General features: G+C 37.3%; 1 protein-coding gene across 14 annotated transcripts in view; it reads right to left on the bottom strand.

Moving 5' to 3' along the window:
• LOC128693911 (WD repeat domain-containing protein 83) overlaps positions 1-20,626 on the bottom strand; it is a 67,864-nt gene that overhangs the window by 17,274 nt on the left and 29,964 nt on the right. For 13 of the 14 annotated variants that reach the window (XM_053783796.2, XM_070090822.1, XM_053783795.1 and 10 more), the window contains 2 exons: positions 19,764-19,903; positions 2,136-2,236 (listed from right to left, as the gene is read on the bottom strand). In XM_053783796.2, the coding sequence (XP_053639771.1) occupies positions 2,136-2,236; positions 19,764-19,903 (241 nt within the window). Of the gene's footprint in view, positions 1-2,135; positions 2,237-3,041; positions 3,404-19,763; positions 19,904-20,626 lie in introns of those variants that run through there. The other variant, XM_070090827.1, reaches the window with a different exon arrangement.

Raw genomic sequence — 20,626 nt, 5'->3', positions numbered from 1 at the left:
TGCCAATGTTCAAAAGTAAACAAATGATGCCATTGTCCAATAAATGTCCAACTAGCCATTCTAATATGCAGTTATGAATGGGTTGATGTTATTTATACAATTATTACAATATTGCAGTAGTCTGCATAATAGTAAGTCTTCTATTTTTTGAATAAAAATTCAAAATAGAAAGCAAGAGTAATATCAGAGGGGCCTGGAGACATGACTGATGAACAAAGAAAATGTTATTTTAGAGCCAGGAATGTCTGCATTGTTCATTCTGGACCTTATTTTGAAATTGTCATATTTTTTAGTTTTCGTGAAATTGGCCAAATTGCAAATTTCTAACCACATTTTTAGGTAGTTGAAATCGGTAAATGGGCAGTTTCTTGTACTCAATCGATAGAAGAAATGGAGTTCTAAAGAAATAGCTTTGAGTTTGGGCGACTGGAACAATGGAATTAGCCGAAAATAGGGCTCAAATTGGGCGAAATCGCCGATTTGTAAACAGCGCCGAGGTCGCTAACTTTGTGAGAGCATAATTCCGTCAGTTTTCCATCAAATTTCATTTTTTTGGTGTTATTACAATCGGGAAAAGATTCTCTATCATTTCGTAAGAAAAAATATTTTTTATTTTTTTTAAATTTTGCGACACCAAGAGACACCTCAGGATTGGGGGTTGCGACAGTCAAAGGGTTAATGTTTAATTCATCATGTGCCACTGTACTGTTTATGTACTACATCTATATTTCATGTAAAAAAATTTTTTGTTTTAATACTTCTGGGTGTCAGGAACAGATTAATTGAATTTACATTATTTCTTATGGGGAAAATTGATTCGTAAATCGTCCATTTCGATAATAGTCCCACTTCCAGGAACGGATTATGGACGATTATTGAGGGACCACTGTATATATATATACAGTGGTACCTCAGGATACGAATTTATTTCATTCCAGAAGGCTGTTCGAGTGCTGCTACTGAATGAATTTGTTCCCATAAGGGATAATGTAAATTAGATTAATCCATTTCAGACCCCCAAAAATACACTTACAAAAGCACTTACATAAATGTGCTTACATAACTGTCCGAGTTTTGAGCTGTTCGTAACCCGAGGTACCACTGTATACACACACACACACACGCATACACATGTATACCCTAATTCATCCTATTTTGCTCCATTTTCTCTAAATGCCCAAACCAGCTCAATAACTCAGTCTCAGCTCTCTAAAGTATACTTTGGTAACAACACATCTAATCTCAATGCTCCAAATTATTTGCATAATATTCACACTTCACTTCACCCTGAAACATAACATTTCCCCTGCCTCCAGCTTCAATATTTAAAATCCATGCTTCACATCCATATAACAGTGTTGGCACCACAATACTCTAGTACTTTTACCTTTTTGCCTTAATGGATTATATTCTTTGTCTCTACAGATGCCTCAGTGCACCAACACCAACTTTTTTTTTTATCTTGTCTATTCTACAGCTCACCTTGTCTTACACAGACCCATCCGCCAACAGGTCCAACCCTAAATATCCAAACACATTTACTTTCGCCATACTCCTTTCAATCTAATATCCAATCTTTGCATAAATTTTTAACTAACATCATTTCCTTATTCTTTCTTATGTTTGCTTTTGATTTCATTCTGTTACATACCCTCCAAAATTCCTCCACTAACTTTTGCAACTTCTCTTCAGAATTCCCCCCCCCCCCCACAAAAAAAAAAAATCTTCAAGGCTGAGGGAATGATTACTTCATCTTCTACTGTCTCCAGTTAATAAGCTTTCTATTGAATTGCAAAAGCCTCTAATTAGTGAAACATTTTCAAAATCAAGCCACCCAGGTGTTGCACATGTGTAATATTCATCAAGTCATGATAGCTACCTTTGCTGTGGCCGAGTCTCGTAACACAAGGTAGATGTTCAGATAAATGCTTCACTCTGATGCCCCCATAGTTTTCAGTCAACAAAATTTGTTTGATCTTTTACATCCTGTGACTGCTTCCTTTATATAAAGTGATAGCTAAACATGAATCTCTTTTGGTAATACTGTATGCAAAACTCCTTCTTTTGGGTATAAAATACATTGTCAACTGATAAAATAATCTCATGTTACTATGACTAACTCACATATTGCTTACCTGTTAGTAAGTGTAGTTTTTACAAGATCCCAGCAGTAGACATAACCATCCTCAGAGCCTGACATCACATGAGTGTCTGATGATGTAAAACAACTCTCCACCTAATAAGGCAAAGTGTTATTCATTGCTTATGAAAGAATTTAACATATCATTCGAGAGTTATTATATTCATAAAAAAAGCTAAGCCCATAAGGGAGAGGTGGTTTTGCATGAGAGAGAAAGAGTAAACAAACAAAAAAAAAAAGATTGTGAAAGGGAGAAAGAGGAAAAATGTGGAGAGACGTGGTGTTGAAGGAAAGATAGTGGCAGAAAAGCTGGAAGAGTCAAAATTGATGAAGAAAATTGGTGTCAGTAAGAAATCAAAGAGTGTCTCTGTAGGAAAGGTGGGAAAGGCCGAGAGGATGGTAGACAAAGCAAGAACATCAGGGTGATCAAAACATTTGCATTTTTTTTTTAAATACCATGAACATGCATGGGAACAGAACACACAGTACCATGCAATGAATAAAATTTATGCTATCATTTATACTGCTTTACTTGAGCCCTATTCATTTATCACATTCTTATATAAATACTCATACTTAACATTTTTTACTCCCCTAGAAAATCAAGTGTAATCACTGTATTTATCTTCCTCATTGCTGCTGCTTTTTTATATTTAACTAATTCTAGTGGTGTGTACTCTCAAAAAGCAAAGTAAGCATTACTTACGTCATAACAAAGTCTTCATTTCAAAATCAAAGTATATTTATTTTAATTAAATATTATTTAATTGTACATAGCATTTTGCATTTTTGTTATTAAGGTTTCTGTGATTTTGAACCTGGTGTAAAAGAAATTCAGTCTTCTGAAATCTTTTAGACAGAAATGTTTGATACTTGAAACTTTGTCATTGGAATAAAAATATTAATAATAACATCTTTATTTACTGCAAGTACATGTACATGGTATACAGGATTAGCTGACATCAATGACATACTACTATATAGAAAGCCGCTTGTTATGCTGAGCATTTTGGACAAATTAGGTCAGTTTTGTCGCAGGATGTGACCCACACCAGTCGACTAACACCTAGATACTACCCATTTTAAAGTGATGGGTGAACAGGGACAGGGACAGCAGGTGTCTTATGAAAACACATCCCTAATGTTTTCCAGCCATACTGGAGGAGATTTGAACCCTGGACCTCAGTGTGTGAGCTGAATGTGCTAGCGATCAAGCTACAGGACACCTAAATTGGATCTGCAGCACCATCCTCCATCTGCTTGCTGGATAAAATGATATGCAACTGAGAGAACTATAAAGAAAATAATTAATTTAAATTATATTAGCCCAATTTTTTGAAAATCTCTGTAAGTAGGATTCAGTTTAATTTAATATGCTGTGAAAAGCATTCTAATACGTACTAGAGTCTCCCATTAACCCTTAAACTGTCCAAATGTAGATCTACGTTCACCTGCGTGGCACTCTGAATATTTTGAAAAATAAAAAAATCGTTTTTTGTTTTTAAATTAAAGAGGGAAATTTTTTGTGTGGTATAAGACCAAAAAAAAAAAAAAAATTAGGACCAGTACTTACTGAGATATAAGACCACGAAGTTGACTCTGGATGCTCACCAGACGGCAACACCCAGTCCTGCCGCTTGCAGAAGTGTTTCCGATTTACCTTTTTTTCTCGTTTTTATTTTAATTTATATAATTTTTATGTTCTGATAATTACAATTTATAATAGTTCTTGTGATTTCATAGCCAATCTTTGTTCTGACATTAATATTATGTACTGAAATAGTACTTAAATAGTAACAATCACACTGACAGGTGAACATTTTCACCTGCCTTGGTCATTGACTATTGTCTAGAAATATATACAACGTATTTATAGGTCCCAGCAATGTTTTAGACATGCTGGAGTATGAAACTCCTTGAAGAATGGTGTTGTGACAAGGGTCAGATAAGTGACAGCCAGTGACATTTGATGTGTGCTGCTGGAGGGAACCTTGCCTTTATATGTTTTTACTTTTGCACACAAACATGTCTTTGTATATCTGTCAGTCTGTCTGTCTATCTGTCTGTCTATCTGTACATCTGTCTATCTGTACATCTATCTGTATGTCTGTCTGCCTAGCTCTGCTTATCTGTCTGTCTAGCTCAGCTTATCTGTCTTTCTGTCTTCTGTGTGTGCTTGGAGTATAATATGAAACTCCTTGAAGAATGGCATTATGAAAAGCATCAGATAACAAGTGACAGTTGATGAATGTGCACTGCTGGAGGGGGGAACCTTGTCTTCATATGTTTTTACTCTTGCACACAAACATGTCTCTGTATGTCTATCTGTCAGTCTATCTATCTGTCTGCCTGTCTATCTGTACATCTATCTGTCCATACATCTATCTGTTTGTCTGTCTGCCTAGCTCTGTACATGTCTGTCTAGTTCAGCTTTTCTGTCTTCTATGTGTGGTCATGTTTATTTATGTCTTATATCTACACTTTTGGTACTTTAATTGTGAATTTTATTTTGTCAATTTAAATCTAGTTATACTCTTGATCTTGTCAACAACCTATACCAGACTCTAGTGCAATTGCAAGTACCATTTCAATTTGTATTTTTATATCATAAGTTTATATTATAATTCCTACTCTAAGATTGTTTTCATATCTTAGTGACTATATTGTGTGTGCAATTAGTGTATATTTCAATTATATTATTGTTCAAGGCCCTTAACTATCTTTTGCTAACTAGTACCAACTACCTCATACATCTTTTTTTTTCTACTTTTTTTATTCTTTTGCTACCTTAACTTGTGTATTTTATCTTGTCAATTTAAATCTAGTTATACTCTAATTCTTGTAAACAACTTACATAACACCTTAGTGCAGTTACAATTGAGAGTCTTGTGCCTTTTTTATATTATTAGATTAAACTCAGTTGTACTATAGTCAATACCAAATTCATTATATTGGACCATATTGCAATTACTAGTGAGAGACTGGTGCTATTTTTAATTTGTATTTTTATATTATTAGATTAAATCTAGTTGTACTATAGCTCATTCTAGCTCAAAACATAGACTCCACAAAAGTCATTATATTAGACCTTAGTGCAATTACAAGTGAGAGTCTTGTTCTATTTTTAATTTGTATTTTTATATTACTAGTTTATACCTAGTTGTACTTTAGTTCATTCCAGCACAACACATAGACAACATCAACTTCATTATGTGTAGTAGTGACTATACTCTATATGACCAAAATACTCTAGCTATATACTTATCCAAGCTTCCCACCACTACAGATATCAGTACCAGAACTCAACACATAACTCAGGATATAAATAACCATAATTTAAACCTAGAAGATGATTGATCACGTTGACCCTGATCTAAACCTCCATAATCTGACACCCAATCAAAACCTATTGGAAAGTAACTGCCTTTATTACACAGCATCACAAGCCAGCACTATCCTAAACAATGCTAAAAGCCTATCAGTACTTAACTACAACATCAGGTCCTTAAGCAAACACTATGATGACCTCCTGGCACTCCTTGAATCACTAAAGACACCCTTCTCCTGCATTATTCTTACTGAGACCTGGCTTAAGCAGGACACAATAGATATCTACCCTCTACCAGGATACACAGCAATTCACAACTGCAGACCAAACCAAGTTGGGGTGGTATTGCAATCTATTACTCTAACCAATTATCTTGTATTAGCACCACTTGCTTTAGTGATGAATATGGGGACTACATTTTTGCTAATTTTACTGTAAAAAACTTAAGACACCTATAACAATCGGTGCCATTTACCGGATACCTCACACAAACATCCCAAATTTCAGTGAGAAATTAAAGTCACTAATAACAAACAGACAAATGAATAAGCACCACCTTCTCTTAGCTGGAGACTTCAACATCAACCTTGGCTTACTAGATGATCAGCTTGTAATTGATTTCATCAACAATATGAACAACACACTTCTCATACCAACAATAACTAAACCAACCAGGCTCACTGAGACAAGTGCAACCATAATAGACCACATATGGACCAATATACTAGCCCCCCTTAAATCAGGGATAATCACAGATAGCACTACAGACCACTACCCTACCTTCCTCCTGACAAACATTAATAAACCACCACTTGAATACAACAAAGTCTCATTTAGACTCCATGACGAGGCCTCAATAAGGAAGTTCACAACTGACCTAGAGATTGTTGACTGGCCTACAGAATTCTCCAAGGCCAATGGTATTGATGACTGGACAGACATTTTTCTTAACAAATTACTTAGACTATACAACAAACATTGTCCTATAAAATCGAAACAGATCACAAACAAACGGCTTGGTTGCCCATGGCTAACCAGCACCATTCTGAAATCCATTGACAAGAAACACCAATATGAAAAGCAATATAGACAGGGCTTAATACACAAAGATATTCTTAAACACTATTCATCAGTTCTCACCAAAGTAATAAAGAAAGCCAAACAACTATACTACTCCAGTAGATTCACAGACACTAGAGGAGATATAAAAAAGACCTGGAAAACACTCTCTCAGATTCTAGGGACCCACAAACTGAAAAACCAAGAATATTGTCCTAACTAAACCTAATGAAACACCACTACATCCCACTGACACAGCTAACAACCATAGGATCTAATCTCGCCGATAAAATCCCACATACTAATGCCCATGCCAGGGACTACCTAGATGGGAATTTCCCAAATTCCTTCTATCTTGCACCAACTGAGCCCTCGGAAGTCACCGAGATTATAAAGTCACTTAAAAACAACTCGGGGAATCTGTCTAATGTCCCACCATTACTGTACAAGCGAGCGGCCCATATACTTTCGCATGCTATTTCATTACTTTTTAACAAGTCACTAGAAACGAGCACCTTCCCGAAACTACTCAAGATGGCAAGGGTTACACCAATACATAAAGGTGGTGACCCTACAGACTTAAACAACTATAGGCCAATATCAAACATACCATTGCTATCCAAAATCTTTGAGAAACTCGTGCACAGGAGACTATATTCATTTATAACAGCACAAAACATACTCAACCCCTGCCAATTTGGATTTAGGAAAAATAAAAGCACTAATGATGCAATCATAAAAATGCTAGATCTGCTTTACACAGCATTGGAAAATAAGGAATATCCACTAGGAATTTTTATTGACCTAAGAAAAGCTTTTGACACAGTAGACCACGACATCCTACTCCACAAACTTGACCATTACGGTATAAGAGGCCATGCGCTTGCTTATTTCAAATCTTACCTTACTAATAGGTATCAGTATGTTACCATTAAAGACACAGCATCAACAACATGGCCACTTGATACTGGAGTTCCACAGGGAAGTGTCCTTGGTCCCCTGCTCTTCCTCATATACATCAATGATCTTCCAAACGTATCCCAACACCTGAAACCCATTCTCTTTGCTGACGACACGACTTATGTCATCTCTTACCCTAATCTTGCCACCCTCAACACCATTGTTAACGAGGAGCTGATCAAAATATCGACTTGGATGACAGCCAATAAACTTACGCTTAACACTGACAAAACCTACTATACTGTATTATGTTTGGTAGCAGAGCAGGAGATGCACAAATTAACATTAAGATCGACAACACTCTAATTACCAGACATAATGAGGGCAAATTCCGCCTATACCTTGACAACAACCTGAATTTCAGCACCCATATCCAACACATAACCAAAAAAGTATCCAAAACAGTTGGGATCCTCTCCAAGATACGATACTACGTGCCGCAAAATGCCTTTCTCACACTATACCACTCACTTATTTATCCATACCTCACCTATGCTATTTGTGCTTGGGGATCAACTGCAGCAACACACCTAAAGTCAATAATAACCCAACAAAAAGCTGCAGTAAGAATAATCACTAAATCCCATCCCTGGCAACACACCCCCCCACTCTTCATAGATCTAAACTTACTCCCTGTTCAGTACATCCACACTTACTACTGTGCAATCTACATCTACAGGACCTTAAACTCCAATATTAACCTTGACCTAAAACGCTTTCTTGATAGTTGTGACAGAACCCACAGGCATAACACCAGACACAAACATCTCTACGACATTCCCCATGTCCGACTAAACCTTTACAAAAATTCAATGTATGTCAAAGGCCCTAAAATCTGGAACACCCTACCTGAGAACTCTAGAACTGCAGACACATTCATCACCTTCAAAACTACCATTAGAAAAAATCTTATCTCCCTGATAAACCCCATCAACTAACTACACGAGTACCACCTGGTGGTTCACACTTACACTCACTCACCCATTTGACCATAAACAGAAATATTAATCTCAATCTTAAAATAATGAATCCTATGATACTCCAATACTGAAACTATGTACTGTGCCAAAACAAAAGCATTCACATTGCTAAACTCACAAACTAGTATTTAGTCACTTAGCCATAATACCAACTTACCTCATAATTTGTAATATTTTAAAATAAAGAATTAAACTAAGTCTGCCCGAAATGCCTAGCCATGCTAGGCGTTCTAGTGGTACACTCTGTAATCATTATTTAACTACATGTAAACCACACAACAACCAAATTCTGTAAATTCAACATTGTAATCTTTATAGAGAATAAACTTTGAATTTGAATACATACACTGTATAGCACTTGGCCTGGAATTTTTGGGTTTTCCTAGGTAATTTACATTATGTATAATAATTGTACTTATGAGTATATGTGAGAGACAGAGATAGTAATTTACATTATGTATAATAACTGTACTTATGAGTATATGTGAGAGACAGAGATAGACGGAGATATAGACAGACAGATACAGCCAAAGCCAGCCAGCCAGCCAAATACATTAGAACATAAGATAGAAGGAACACTGCAGCAGGCCTACTGGCCCATGCAAGGCAGGTCCATGTCACCCCCCGGCTATCAGGTCACATCCACTGAAGGAAGGAGCATGGCATCTGACCTAGTAGCACAAGCTAGTCAGGTCTAACTCACACCCACCCACACCCACTCATGTATTTATCTAACCTATTTTTACTTTCCTCTTAAAATTTGAGTGTTAATATGATATGACAGCAGTGAATCACTGGTGTTTGCCACACTATTTGCTCTAGCTGGCACTCAATTGAACTGGTGTTCCCACAAAGTACTAAGTGGTCCCCGATTTTTTTCATACTGCGCACACTGAGTGCACAGACCCATTCTTTCATGTCTAGGCGACTCAGGCCTTTCGCACCAAATTTTAAGGAATGAAAAATAAAACGTTGAACTATGTTCGGAGCCCCCCCGCACGTGACCGTAGATCTATGTGTGGACAGTTTAAGGGATAATTATTAATATTTGTTGTGAATAATGATAAAAGTGTTTTTTTTTTTTTTGGATCACCCTGCCTCAGTGGAATGGCCGATGTATTAATAATAAGAAAAAAATATTGTTATCACAGGGAAGAATTCCTTGTGCTAGAGATTAGTGCAACAAAAACAGAGTGTACTCCTAGTTGTCTCTCCCTCGTTACTACTACTTACACATCACTACCAGCAACACAGCACAAATATGACATGAAATTAAACACCTCATTATTAGATTTGCAGATTTTAATTCATTAAAAATCTTAGAGCTTTTACACTCTGCATCATCATGTGATTTCAAAAAAGGCTCATGAAACTAGTAGCATGAGAAAGTGCCTTTAAAAAAATAGAACCCATTTAAGGGGGTATACTGAAGGTATTTCATGGAAAAAATACTACACCATTTAAAATAAAAAATGGTAAATTGGCACCTAAACACATCAATTACATCTAATCTTTTGCTAAAGAGGGTACACCAGTGTTGGAAGTCTGAAGCCACCAATCAACAGGAGCTTTCTTAAGTTATAGCACAGAAAAATTCGGAAATGGTCTACATAAAACTGACCAGAGAGCACCTACATACACCAATAATTATGTGAACCTTTTCCTAATTACCATATATCAGCACTGAAAATTTGAAGCCAATCAGATGAAGTGTTCTCAAGTCATAAATGAAAATCGAGAAGGAAGGAAAAAAGTTCAAACAATGACTTACAGTTATCCCTTGATATAATGGACCTCGATATAGCAGACTTTTAAAATAATAGGCAAAATCCACTGGTTAAATTGTACTCTTAATTACTTTATTTAAAATTTTTATTGCAGTATATCTGTAAATTATGTACAGGACTATAGTGCACTCTTACAATTTTTAAACCCATTCTGATATAATGAACACCCCTATTAGTCCATTATATTGAGGCTTTACTGTAAAAATACTCCTGGAAAACCTAATGAAGGTAACTTAATGCCTTCACTTTATCCCTGCAAATTCTAAAATCTATATAAAAAATTAGGTCTGAAGAAAATGGAAAATACAGTGGACCCCCGGTTAACGAACTTTTTTCATTCCAGTAGTATGTTCAGGTGCCAGTACTGACCGAATTTTTTCCCATAAGGAATATTGTGAAGTAGATTAGTCCATTTCAGACCCCCAAACATACACATACAAACGCACTTACATAAATACACTTACATAATTGGTCGCATTTGGAGGTGATCGTTAAGCGGGGGTCCACTGTATATAAATAAAAATAAATTGGAAGATGAGAATACAGTAAGGCTCCAATTTATGAAGCTTCTCATTTACAATATTGACACTTTGGAACCAATTACTTACTAGCACTGCCAAATCTGCAGTTATGATCAATGCCATCATTAAAACAGAAATTAGTTTAAATAAACAAATTTCTCATTTTTTTTACCAAATGAATTAGTATTTTGTGTATTTTCATTTCATGAATGTAGAGCTCACTTCTATTTGGTAGAGAGTGGTCAAGAACCACAGATTTAATATTTATGATTTTCTTAAGGTTGAATAATAATTTTTTCTCAGTTAATTTTTACCAGATACATGCATACTTTGTACAAAGTACTGTATGTTCATTTTATGCATGTAGAGAGCTCATATTTGTTAGATAAAAACTGGTCAATAACCATATAATTTAATATTTATATTGTTATGTTGGGTTCTAGTAGCACCTAGCTCCTCCCATATAATGGATATGTTCAACAGGTTAGGTGCAGGACCTTATGCTACACCCTCCCTCACATGATTATATTTGCCTCTACTGTTCTACACTCTATCCCCCTTTTCTTTCCTTCCTACCTGTTCCCCTCCCCAACTACCCTCTCCCACCCTCCTTTTTCACCCTCTTCCCTCTCCCTCTCTCTGAGACAGTCCAGCTGCTGTCTGCTCCTACACATACGTACTACTGATGTGAGCAATTAGGAAGCAGTAAGCTGCTGAGAGTTAGTCTCTCAGCAGGTTACTGATGACAACAGTGACAAAGCAAGAGGGACAAACAGCAGTAGGTGATGTGCTTCAACATTCTGTGCTGTAAGACTGTGAGATTACTTAGTATATTATCATTACATTCAGGAGGAAAAATTAAAACCATAAGGGTCATGTAGTGTCTGTGAAATGTTAGGTAATCAAGTTAAATCCAGTAAGGAATCAACAGTTGTAATTACTTGGATCAAGAGCACTTCAGTGGCATCAAAACATCCCTCCAAAGGAAACATTACTCAGTAAGTAGTACAGTACATGCCTGCTGAAGTATTAGAGCTTTCATCAATAAATCAGGCAATTTTACTACTGCATTTTACAAAAACTCCCCTAAATTGCAAAATGATACACAAAATCTGTGTTATAATACTGATCTTGCCTCTGGCAAGACAACAATAGTGTGAATGAGGGTGAAAGCGTTTCTTTTTCGGGTTACCCTGCCTTGGCGGGAGATGGCCAGTGTGTTAAAATAAGTAAATAAATAAATAAATAAATAAATAAATAAATAAATATATATATAGGATTGCTGGTTTCTTTTTCTGTCTCATAAACATACTAGATAACAGGGATATCTTGCTACTCCTACTTACACTTTGGTCACACTTCACAGACATGCACATGCATATATATATATATATATACATACATCTAGGGTTTTTCTCCTTTTTCTAAATAGCTCTTGTTCTTCTTTATTTCTTCTATTGTCCATGGGGAAGTGGAAAAGAATCTTTCCTCTGCTCTGTAAGCCATGCGTGTCGTATGAGGCGACTAAAATGCCGGGAGCAATGGGCTAGTAACCCCTTCTCCTGTAGACATTTACTAAAAAAGAGAAGAAGAAAAACTTTATAAAACTGGGATGCTTGAATGTGCGTGGATGGAGTACGGATGACAAGAAACAGATGATTGCTGATGTTATGAATGAAAAGAAGTTGGATGTCCTGGCCCTAAGCGAAACAAAGCTGAAGGGGGTAGGGGAGTTTCGGTGGGGGGAAATAAATGGGATTAAATCTGGAGTATCTGAGAGAGTTAGAGCAAAGGAAGGGGTAGCAGTAATGTTGAAGGATCAGTTATGGAAGGAGAAAAGAGAATATGAATGTGTAAATTCAAGAATTATGTGGATTAAAGTAAAGGTTGGATGCGAAGAGTGGGTCATAATAAGCGTGTATTCACCTGGAGAAGAGACGAATGTAGAGGAGAGAGAGAGATTTTGGGAGATGTTAAGTGAATGTATAGGAGCCTTTGAACCAAGTGAGAGAGTAATTGTGGTAGGGGACCTGAATGCTAAAGTAGGAGAAACTTTTAGAGAGGGTGTGGTAGGTAAGTTTGGGGTGCCAGGTGTAAATGATAATTGGAGCCCTTTGATTGAACTTTGTATAGAAAGGGGTTTAGTTATAGGTAATACATATTTTAAGAAAAAGAGGATAAATAAGTATACAAGATATGATGTAGGGCGAAATGACAGTAGTTTGTTGGATTATGTATTGGTAGATAAAAAGAAAAATTGCAAAGGTTAGTGGATGAGTTTGAGAATGTGTGTAAAGGTAGAAAGTTGAAAGTGAACATAGAAAAGAGTAAGGTGATGAGGGTATCAAATGATTTAGATAAAGAAAAATTGGATATCAAATTGGGGAGGAGGAGTATGGAAGAAGTGAATGTTTTCAGATACTTGGGAGTTGACGTGTCGGCGGATGGATTTATGAAGGATGAGGTTAATCATAGAACTGATGAGGGAAAAAAGGTGAGTGGTGCGTTGAGGTATATGTGGAGTCAAAAAACGTTATCTATGGAGGCAAAGAAGGGAATGTATGAAAGTATAGTAGTACCAACACTCTTATATGGATGTGAAGCTTGGGTGGTAAATGCAGCAGCGAGGAGATGGTTGGAGGCAGTGGAGATGTCCTGTCTAAGGGCAATGTGTGGTGTAAATATTATGCAGAAAATTCGGAGTGTGGAAATTAGGAGAAGGTGTGGAGTTAATAAAAGCATTAGTCAGAGGGCAGAAGAGGGGTTGTTGAGCTGGTTTGGTCATTTAGAGAGAATGGATCAAAGTAGAATGACATGGAAAGCATATAAATCTATAGGGGAAGGAAGGAGGGGTAGGGGTCGTCCTCGAAAGGGTTGGAAAGAGGGGGTAAAGGAGGTTTTTGTGGGCTAGGGGCTTGGACTTACAGCAAGCGTGCATGAGCGTATTAGATAGGAGTGAATGGAGGCGAATGATACTTGGGACCTGACGATCTATTGGAGTGTGAGCAGGGTAATATTTAGTGTGGCAGATGTTGCAGGTGTATGGTGTAGGAGGTAGGTTACTGAAAGCAGTGAAGAGTTTTTACGAGGATAGTGAGGCTCAAGTTAGAGTATGTAGGAAAGAGGGAAATTTTTTCCCAGTAAAAGTAGGCCTTAGACAAGGATGTGTGATGTCACCGTGGTTGTTTAATATATTTATAGATGGGGTTGTAAGAAAAGTAAATGCGAGGGTCTTGGCAAGAGGTGTGGAGTTAAAAGATAAAGAATCACACACAAAGTGGGAGTTGTCACAGCTGCTCTTTGCTGATGACACTGTGCTCTTGGGAGATTCTGAAGAGAAGTTGCAGAGATTGGTGGATGAATTTGGTAGGGTGTGCAAAAGAAGAAAATTAAAGATGAATACAGGAAAGAGTAAGGTTATGAGGATAACAAAAAGATTAGGTGATGAAAGATTGAATATCAGATTGGTGGGAGAGAGTATGGAGGAGGTTAATGTATTCAGATATTTGGGAGTGGACGTGTCAGCGGATGGGTCTATGAAAGATGAGGTGAATCATAGAATTGATGAGGGGAAAAGAGTGAGTGGTGCACTTAGGAGTCTGTGGAGACAAAGAACTTTGTCCTTGGAGGCAAAGAGGGGAATGTATGAGAGTATAGTTTTACCAACGCTCTTATATGGGTGTGAAGCATGGGTGATGAATGTTGCAGCGAGGAGAAGGCTGGAGGCAGTGGAGATGTCATGTCTGAGGGCAATGTGTGGTGTGAATATAATGCAGAGAATTCGTAGTTTGGAAGTTAGGAAGAGGTGCGGGATTACCAAAACTGTTGTCCAGAGGGCTGAGGAAGGGTTGTTGAGGTGGTTCGGACATGTAGAGAGAATGGAGCAAAACAGAATGACTTCAAGAGTGTATCAGTCTGTAGTGGAAGGAAGGCGGGGTAGGGGTCGGCCTAGGAAAGGTTGGAGGGAGGGGGTAAAGGAGGTTTTGTGTGCGAGGGGCTTGGACTTCCAGCAGGCATGCGTGAGCGTGTTTGATAGGAGTGAATGGAGACAAATGGTTTTTAATACTTGACGTGCTGTTGGAGTGTGAGCAAAGTAACATTTATGAAGGGGTTCAGGGAAACCGGCAGGCCGGACTTGAGTCCTGGAGATGGGAAGTACAGTGCCTGCACTCTGAAGGAGGGGTGTTAATGTTGCAGTTTAAAAACTGTAGTGTAAAGCACCCTTCTGGCAAGACAGTGATGGAGTGAATGATGGTGAAAGTTTTTCTTTTTCGGGCCACCCTGCCTTGGTGGGAATCGGCCAGTGTGATAATAAAATAATAATAATTCAGGGAAACCGGTTATTTTCATATAGTCGGACTTGAGTCCTGGAAATGGGAAGTACAATGCCTGCACTTTAAAGGAGGGGTTTGGGATATTGGCAGTTTGGAGGGATATGTTGTGTATCTTTATACGTATATGCTTCTAAACTGTTGTATTCTGAGCACCTCTGCAAAAACAGTGATAATGTGTGAGTGTGGTGAAAGTGTTGAATGATGATGAAAGTATTTTTCTTTTTGGGGATTTTCTTTCTTTTTTGGGTCACCCTGCCTCGGTGGGAGACGGCCGACTTGTTGAAAAAAAAAAAAAAAAAAAAAAAAAAAAAAAAATTATATATAGATATATATATATATCTATATATATATATATATATATACATATATATATATATATATATATACATATATATATATATATATATAGATATATATATATACATATATATATATATATATATATATACATATATATATATATATACATTTTTTTTTTTTTTTTTTTCAACAAGTCGGCCGTCTCCCACCGAGGCAGGGTGACCCAAAAAAGAAAGAAAATCCCCAAAAAGAAAATACTTTCATCATCATTCAACACTTTCACCACACTCACACATTTTCACTGTTTTTGCAGAGGTGCTCAGAATACAACAGTCTAGAAGCATACACATATAAAGATACACAACATATCCCTCCAAACTGCCAATATCCCAAACCCCTCCTTTAAAGTGCAGGCATTGTACTTCCCATTTCCAGGACTCAAGTCCGACTATATGAAAATAACCGGTTTCCCTGAATCCCTTCACTAAATATTACCCTGCTCACACTCCAACAGATCGTCAGGTCCCAAGTACCATTCGTCTCCATTCACTCCTATCTAACACGCTCACGCACGCTTGCTGGAAGTCCAAGCCCCTTACCCACAAAACCTCCTTTACCCCCTCTCTCCAACCCTTTCGAGGACGACCCCTACCCCGCCTTCCTTCCCCTATAGATTTATATGCTTTCCATGTCATTCTACTGTGATCCATTCTCTCTAAATGACCAAACCACCTCAACAACCCCTCTTCTGCCCTCTGACTAATACTTTTATTAACTCCACACCTTCTCCTAATTTCCACACTCCGAATTTTCTGCATAATATTTACACCACACATTGCCCTTAAACAGGACATCTCCGCTGCCTCCAACCGTCTCCTCGCTGCTGCATTTACCACCCAAGCTTCACACCCATATAAGAGTGTTGGTACTACTATACTTTCATACATTCCCTTCTTTGCCTCCATAGATAACGTTTTTTGACTCCACATATACCTCAATGCACCACTCACCTTTTTTCCCTCATCAATTCTATGATTAACCTCATCCTTCATAAATCCATCCGCCGACACGTCAACTCCCAAGTATCTGAAAACATTCACTTCTTCCATACTCCTCCTCCCCAATTTGATATCCAATTTTTCTTTATCTAAATCATTTGACACCCTCATCACCTTACTCTTTTCTATGTTCACTTTCAACTTTCTACCTTTACACACATTCCCAAACTCATCCACTAACCTTTGCAATTTTTCTTTAGAATCTCCCATAAGCACAGTATCATCAGCAAAAAGTAACTGTGTCAATTCCCATTTTGAATTTGATTCCCCATAATTTAATCCCACCCCTCTCCCAAACACCCTAGCAATTACTTCCTTTACAACCCCATCTATAAATATATTAAACAACCATGGTGACATTACACATCCCTGTCTAAGACCTACTTTTACCGGGAAGTAGTCTCCCTCTCTTCTACACACCCTAACCTGAGCCTCACTATCCTCATAAAAACTCTTTACAGCATTTAATAACTTACCACCTATTCCATATACTTGCAACATCTGCCACATTGCTCCTCTATCCACTCTATCATATGCCTTTTCTAAATCCATAAATGCAATAAAAACTTCCCTATCTTTATCTAAATACTGTTCACATATATGCTTCAATGTAAACACCTGATCTACACATCCCCTACCCACTCTAAAACCTCCTTGCTCATCCGCAATCCTACATTCTGTCTTATCTCTAATTCTTTCAATTATAACCCTACCGTACACTTTTCCTGGTATACTCAGTAAGCTTATTCCTCTATAATTTTTACAGTCTCTTTTGTCCCCTTTCCCTTTATATAAAGGGACTATACATGCTCTCTGCCAATCCCTAGGTACCTTCCCCTCTTTCATACATTTATTAAACAAAAGTACCAACCACTCCAACACTATATCCCCCCCTGCTTTTAACATTTCTGTCATGATCCCATCAGTTCCAGCTGCTTTACCCCCTTTCATTTTACGTAATGCCTCACGTACCTCCCCCACACTTACATTCTGCTCTTCTTCACTCCTAAAAGATGGTATACCTCCCTGACCAGTGCATGAAATTACTGCCTCTGTTTCTTCCTTAACATTTAAAAGTTCCTCAAAATATTCTCGCCATCTACCCAATACCTCCATCTCCCCATCTACTAACTCCCCTACTCTGTTTTTAACTGACAAATCCATATTTTCCCTAGGCTTTCTTAACTTGTTTAACTCACTCCAAAATTTTTTCTTATTTTCATTAAAATTTCTTGACAGTGCCTCTCCCACTCTATCATCTGCTCTCCTTTTGCACTCTCTCACCACTCTCTTTACCTTTCTTTTACTCTCCATATACTCTGCTCTTCTTATAACACTTCTGCTTTGTAAAAACCTCTCATAAGCTACCTTTTTCTCTTTTATCACACCCTTTACTTCATCATTCCACCAATCACTCCTCTTTCCTCCTGCCCCCACCCTCCTATAACCACAAACTTCTGCCCCACATTCTAATACTGCATTTTTAAAACTATTCCAACCCTCTTCAACCCCCCCACTACTCATCTTTGCACTAGCCCACCTTTCTGCCAATAGTCGCTTATATCTCACCCGAACTTCCTCCTCCCTTAGTTTATACACTTTCACCTCCCTCTTACTTGTTGTTGCCACCTTCCTCTTTTCCCATCTACCTCTTACTCTAACTGTAGCTACAACTAAATAATGATCCGATATATCAGTTGCCCCTCTATAAACATGTACATCCTGGAGCCTACCCATCAACCTTTTATCCACCAATACATAATCTAATAAACTACTTTCATTACGTGCTACATCATACCTTGTATATTTATTTATCCTCTTTTTCATAAAATATGTATTACTTATTACCAAATTTCTTTCTACACATAGCTCAATTAAAGGCTCCCCATTTACATTTACCCCTGGCACCCCAAATTTACCTACTACTCCCTCCATAACATTTTTACCCACTTTAGCATTAAAATCCCCAACCACCATTACTCTCACACTTGATTCAAAACTCCCCACGCATTCACTCAACATTTCCCAAAATCTCTCTCTCTCCTCTACACTTCTCTCTTCTCCAGGTGCATACACGCTTATTATAACCCACTTTTCACATCCAATCTTTATTTTACTCCACATAATCCTTGAATTAATACATTTATAGTCCCTCTTTTCCTGCCATAGCTTATCCTTCAACATTATTGCTACTCCTTCTTTAGCTCTAACTCTATTTGAAACCCCTGACCTAATCCCATTTATTCCTCTCCACTGAAACTCTCCCACCCCCTTCAGCTTTGTTTCACTTAAAGCCAGGACATCCAGCTTCTTCTCATTCATAACATCCACAATCATCTCTTTCTTATCATCTGCACAACATCCACGCACATTCAGACTTCCCACTTTGACAATTTTCTTCTTCTTATTCTTTTTAGTAATCTTTACAGGAAAAGGGGTTACTAGCCCATTGTTCCCGGCATTTTAGTTGACTTTTACAACACGCATGGCTTACGGAGGAAAGATTCTTATTCCACTTCCCCATGGATATAAAAGGAAAATTAATAAGACCAAGAACTATTAAGATAAAATCAAAGAAAACTCAGATGAGTGTGTATAAATAAATGTGTACATGTATGTGTAGTGTGACCTAAGTGTAAGTAGAAGTAGCAAGACATGCCTGTAATCTTGCATATTTATGAGACAGACAAAAGACATCAGCAATCCTACCATCATGTAAAACAATCACAGGCTTAGTTTTACACTCACTTGGCAGGACGGTAGTACCTCCCTGGGTGGTTGCTGTCTACCAATCTACTACCATATATATATATATATATATATATATATATATATATATATATATATATATATATATATATATATATATATATATATATATATATATATATATATATATATATATATATATATATATAAAAGACTTTGTATGCCTTATACAGTACTGATACGAAAAGAGTTAAAGTAAAAGTATCACTACACCATGTCACATGATGTCTTCAGCTGAAGTGAGGCTAAAGAAGGTGAACAAGTCATATGACATCTAATAATGACACTAGCACTTTGTCTTCATTAACATGGGCTTCTATAATTTTTTTTCCTGTACAGTAAACACTTGCTTTTTTAATGGACTGAGGGAACACTGGACAGTCTCCTGGTTACAGAACTGTCCACTATTGTTACGATCACAGCAAAACAATCTCATTTCTATCCTCCACAATCACCATTACCAGCCACCTGCTCTTCCCTGGTATTTCATAAATTGTGGGTTTACTGAAACTATGAAGATACTATACCTTGTATTCTTTACATGCATGGCCAGTATACTGAGAGAGGAGTTCCCCAGTTTCTCGATCCATAAGATGTATCGAGGAACCCATAGTAGATGTGAGAACACACTGACCATCACCACTAAATGATGCACATGTCACACTTTCTGGCATATAAAAAAAAAGAAAAATCAAATAATTTCTATATAAATCATAAACAGTAAGTCCCCACTTATACAGAAGATTAGGTTCCAGGCTAGTGCCAGAAAGCAGACATCACCAGAAGGCAAAATGCCATTTTTTCCACTTATAAATGCATATAAATGCCAGATTACACTAGCATTAACATATACTGTATTAAGTTATAAATAGAACTAGGCATTCATTAACACTAAAAAGTAAAATACACACACAGTACACTGATTACTTACTTTAAAATATTTGAAGTCTTAATGTAGGGTGAGAGGCAAGTCATATTTATTGTAAGAAGTCAGGTGTGGGAGGTATTGTAACTAGCCAGGCCACCCCACCCACACGCAATATACTATGACATTTAAAGCGCCCCAGAGCGATAAAATGCACATACAGTACACTCATTACTTACCTTAAAATATTTGTAGTCTTAATGTAGGGTGAGAGGTGAGTAGTATTTATTTGTAGGAAGTCAGGAGTAGGTGGTATGGTAGCCAACCAGGCCACCCCACCCACACGTAATATACTACAATATTTAAAGCATCCCTGAGAAATAAAACCTTAAAATATTTGTAGTCTTAATGTAGGGTGAGAGGCAAGTAGAATATATTTGTAGGAAGTAAGGTGTGGTAGCCAGCCAGGCCAGCCCACCCCACCCACACGTAATATACTACAACATTTAAAGTGCCCTAGAGTGC

Source organism: Cherax quadricarinatus, chromosome 33, assembly GCF_038502225.1.
Source record: "Cherax quadricarinatus isolate ZL_2023a chromosome 33, ASM3850222v1, whole genome shotgun sequence".
Taxonomy (NCBI): domain Eukaryota; kingdom Metazoa; phylum Arthropoda; class Malacostraca; order Decapoda; family Parastacidae; genus Cherax; species Cherax quadricarinatus.
This window is presented reverse-complemented; position numbering and strand designations above follow the sequence as displayed.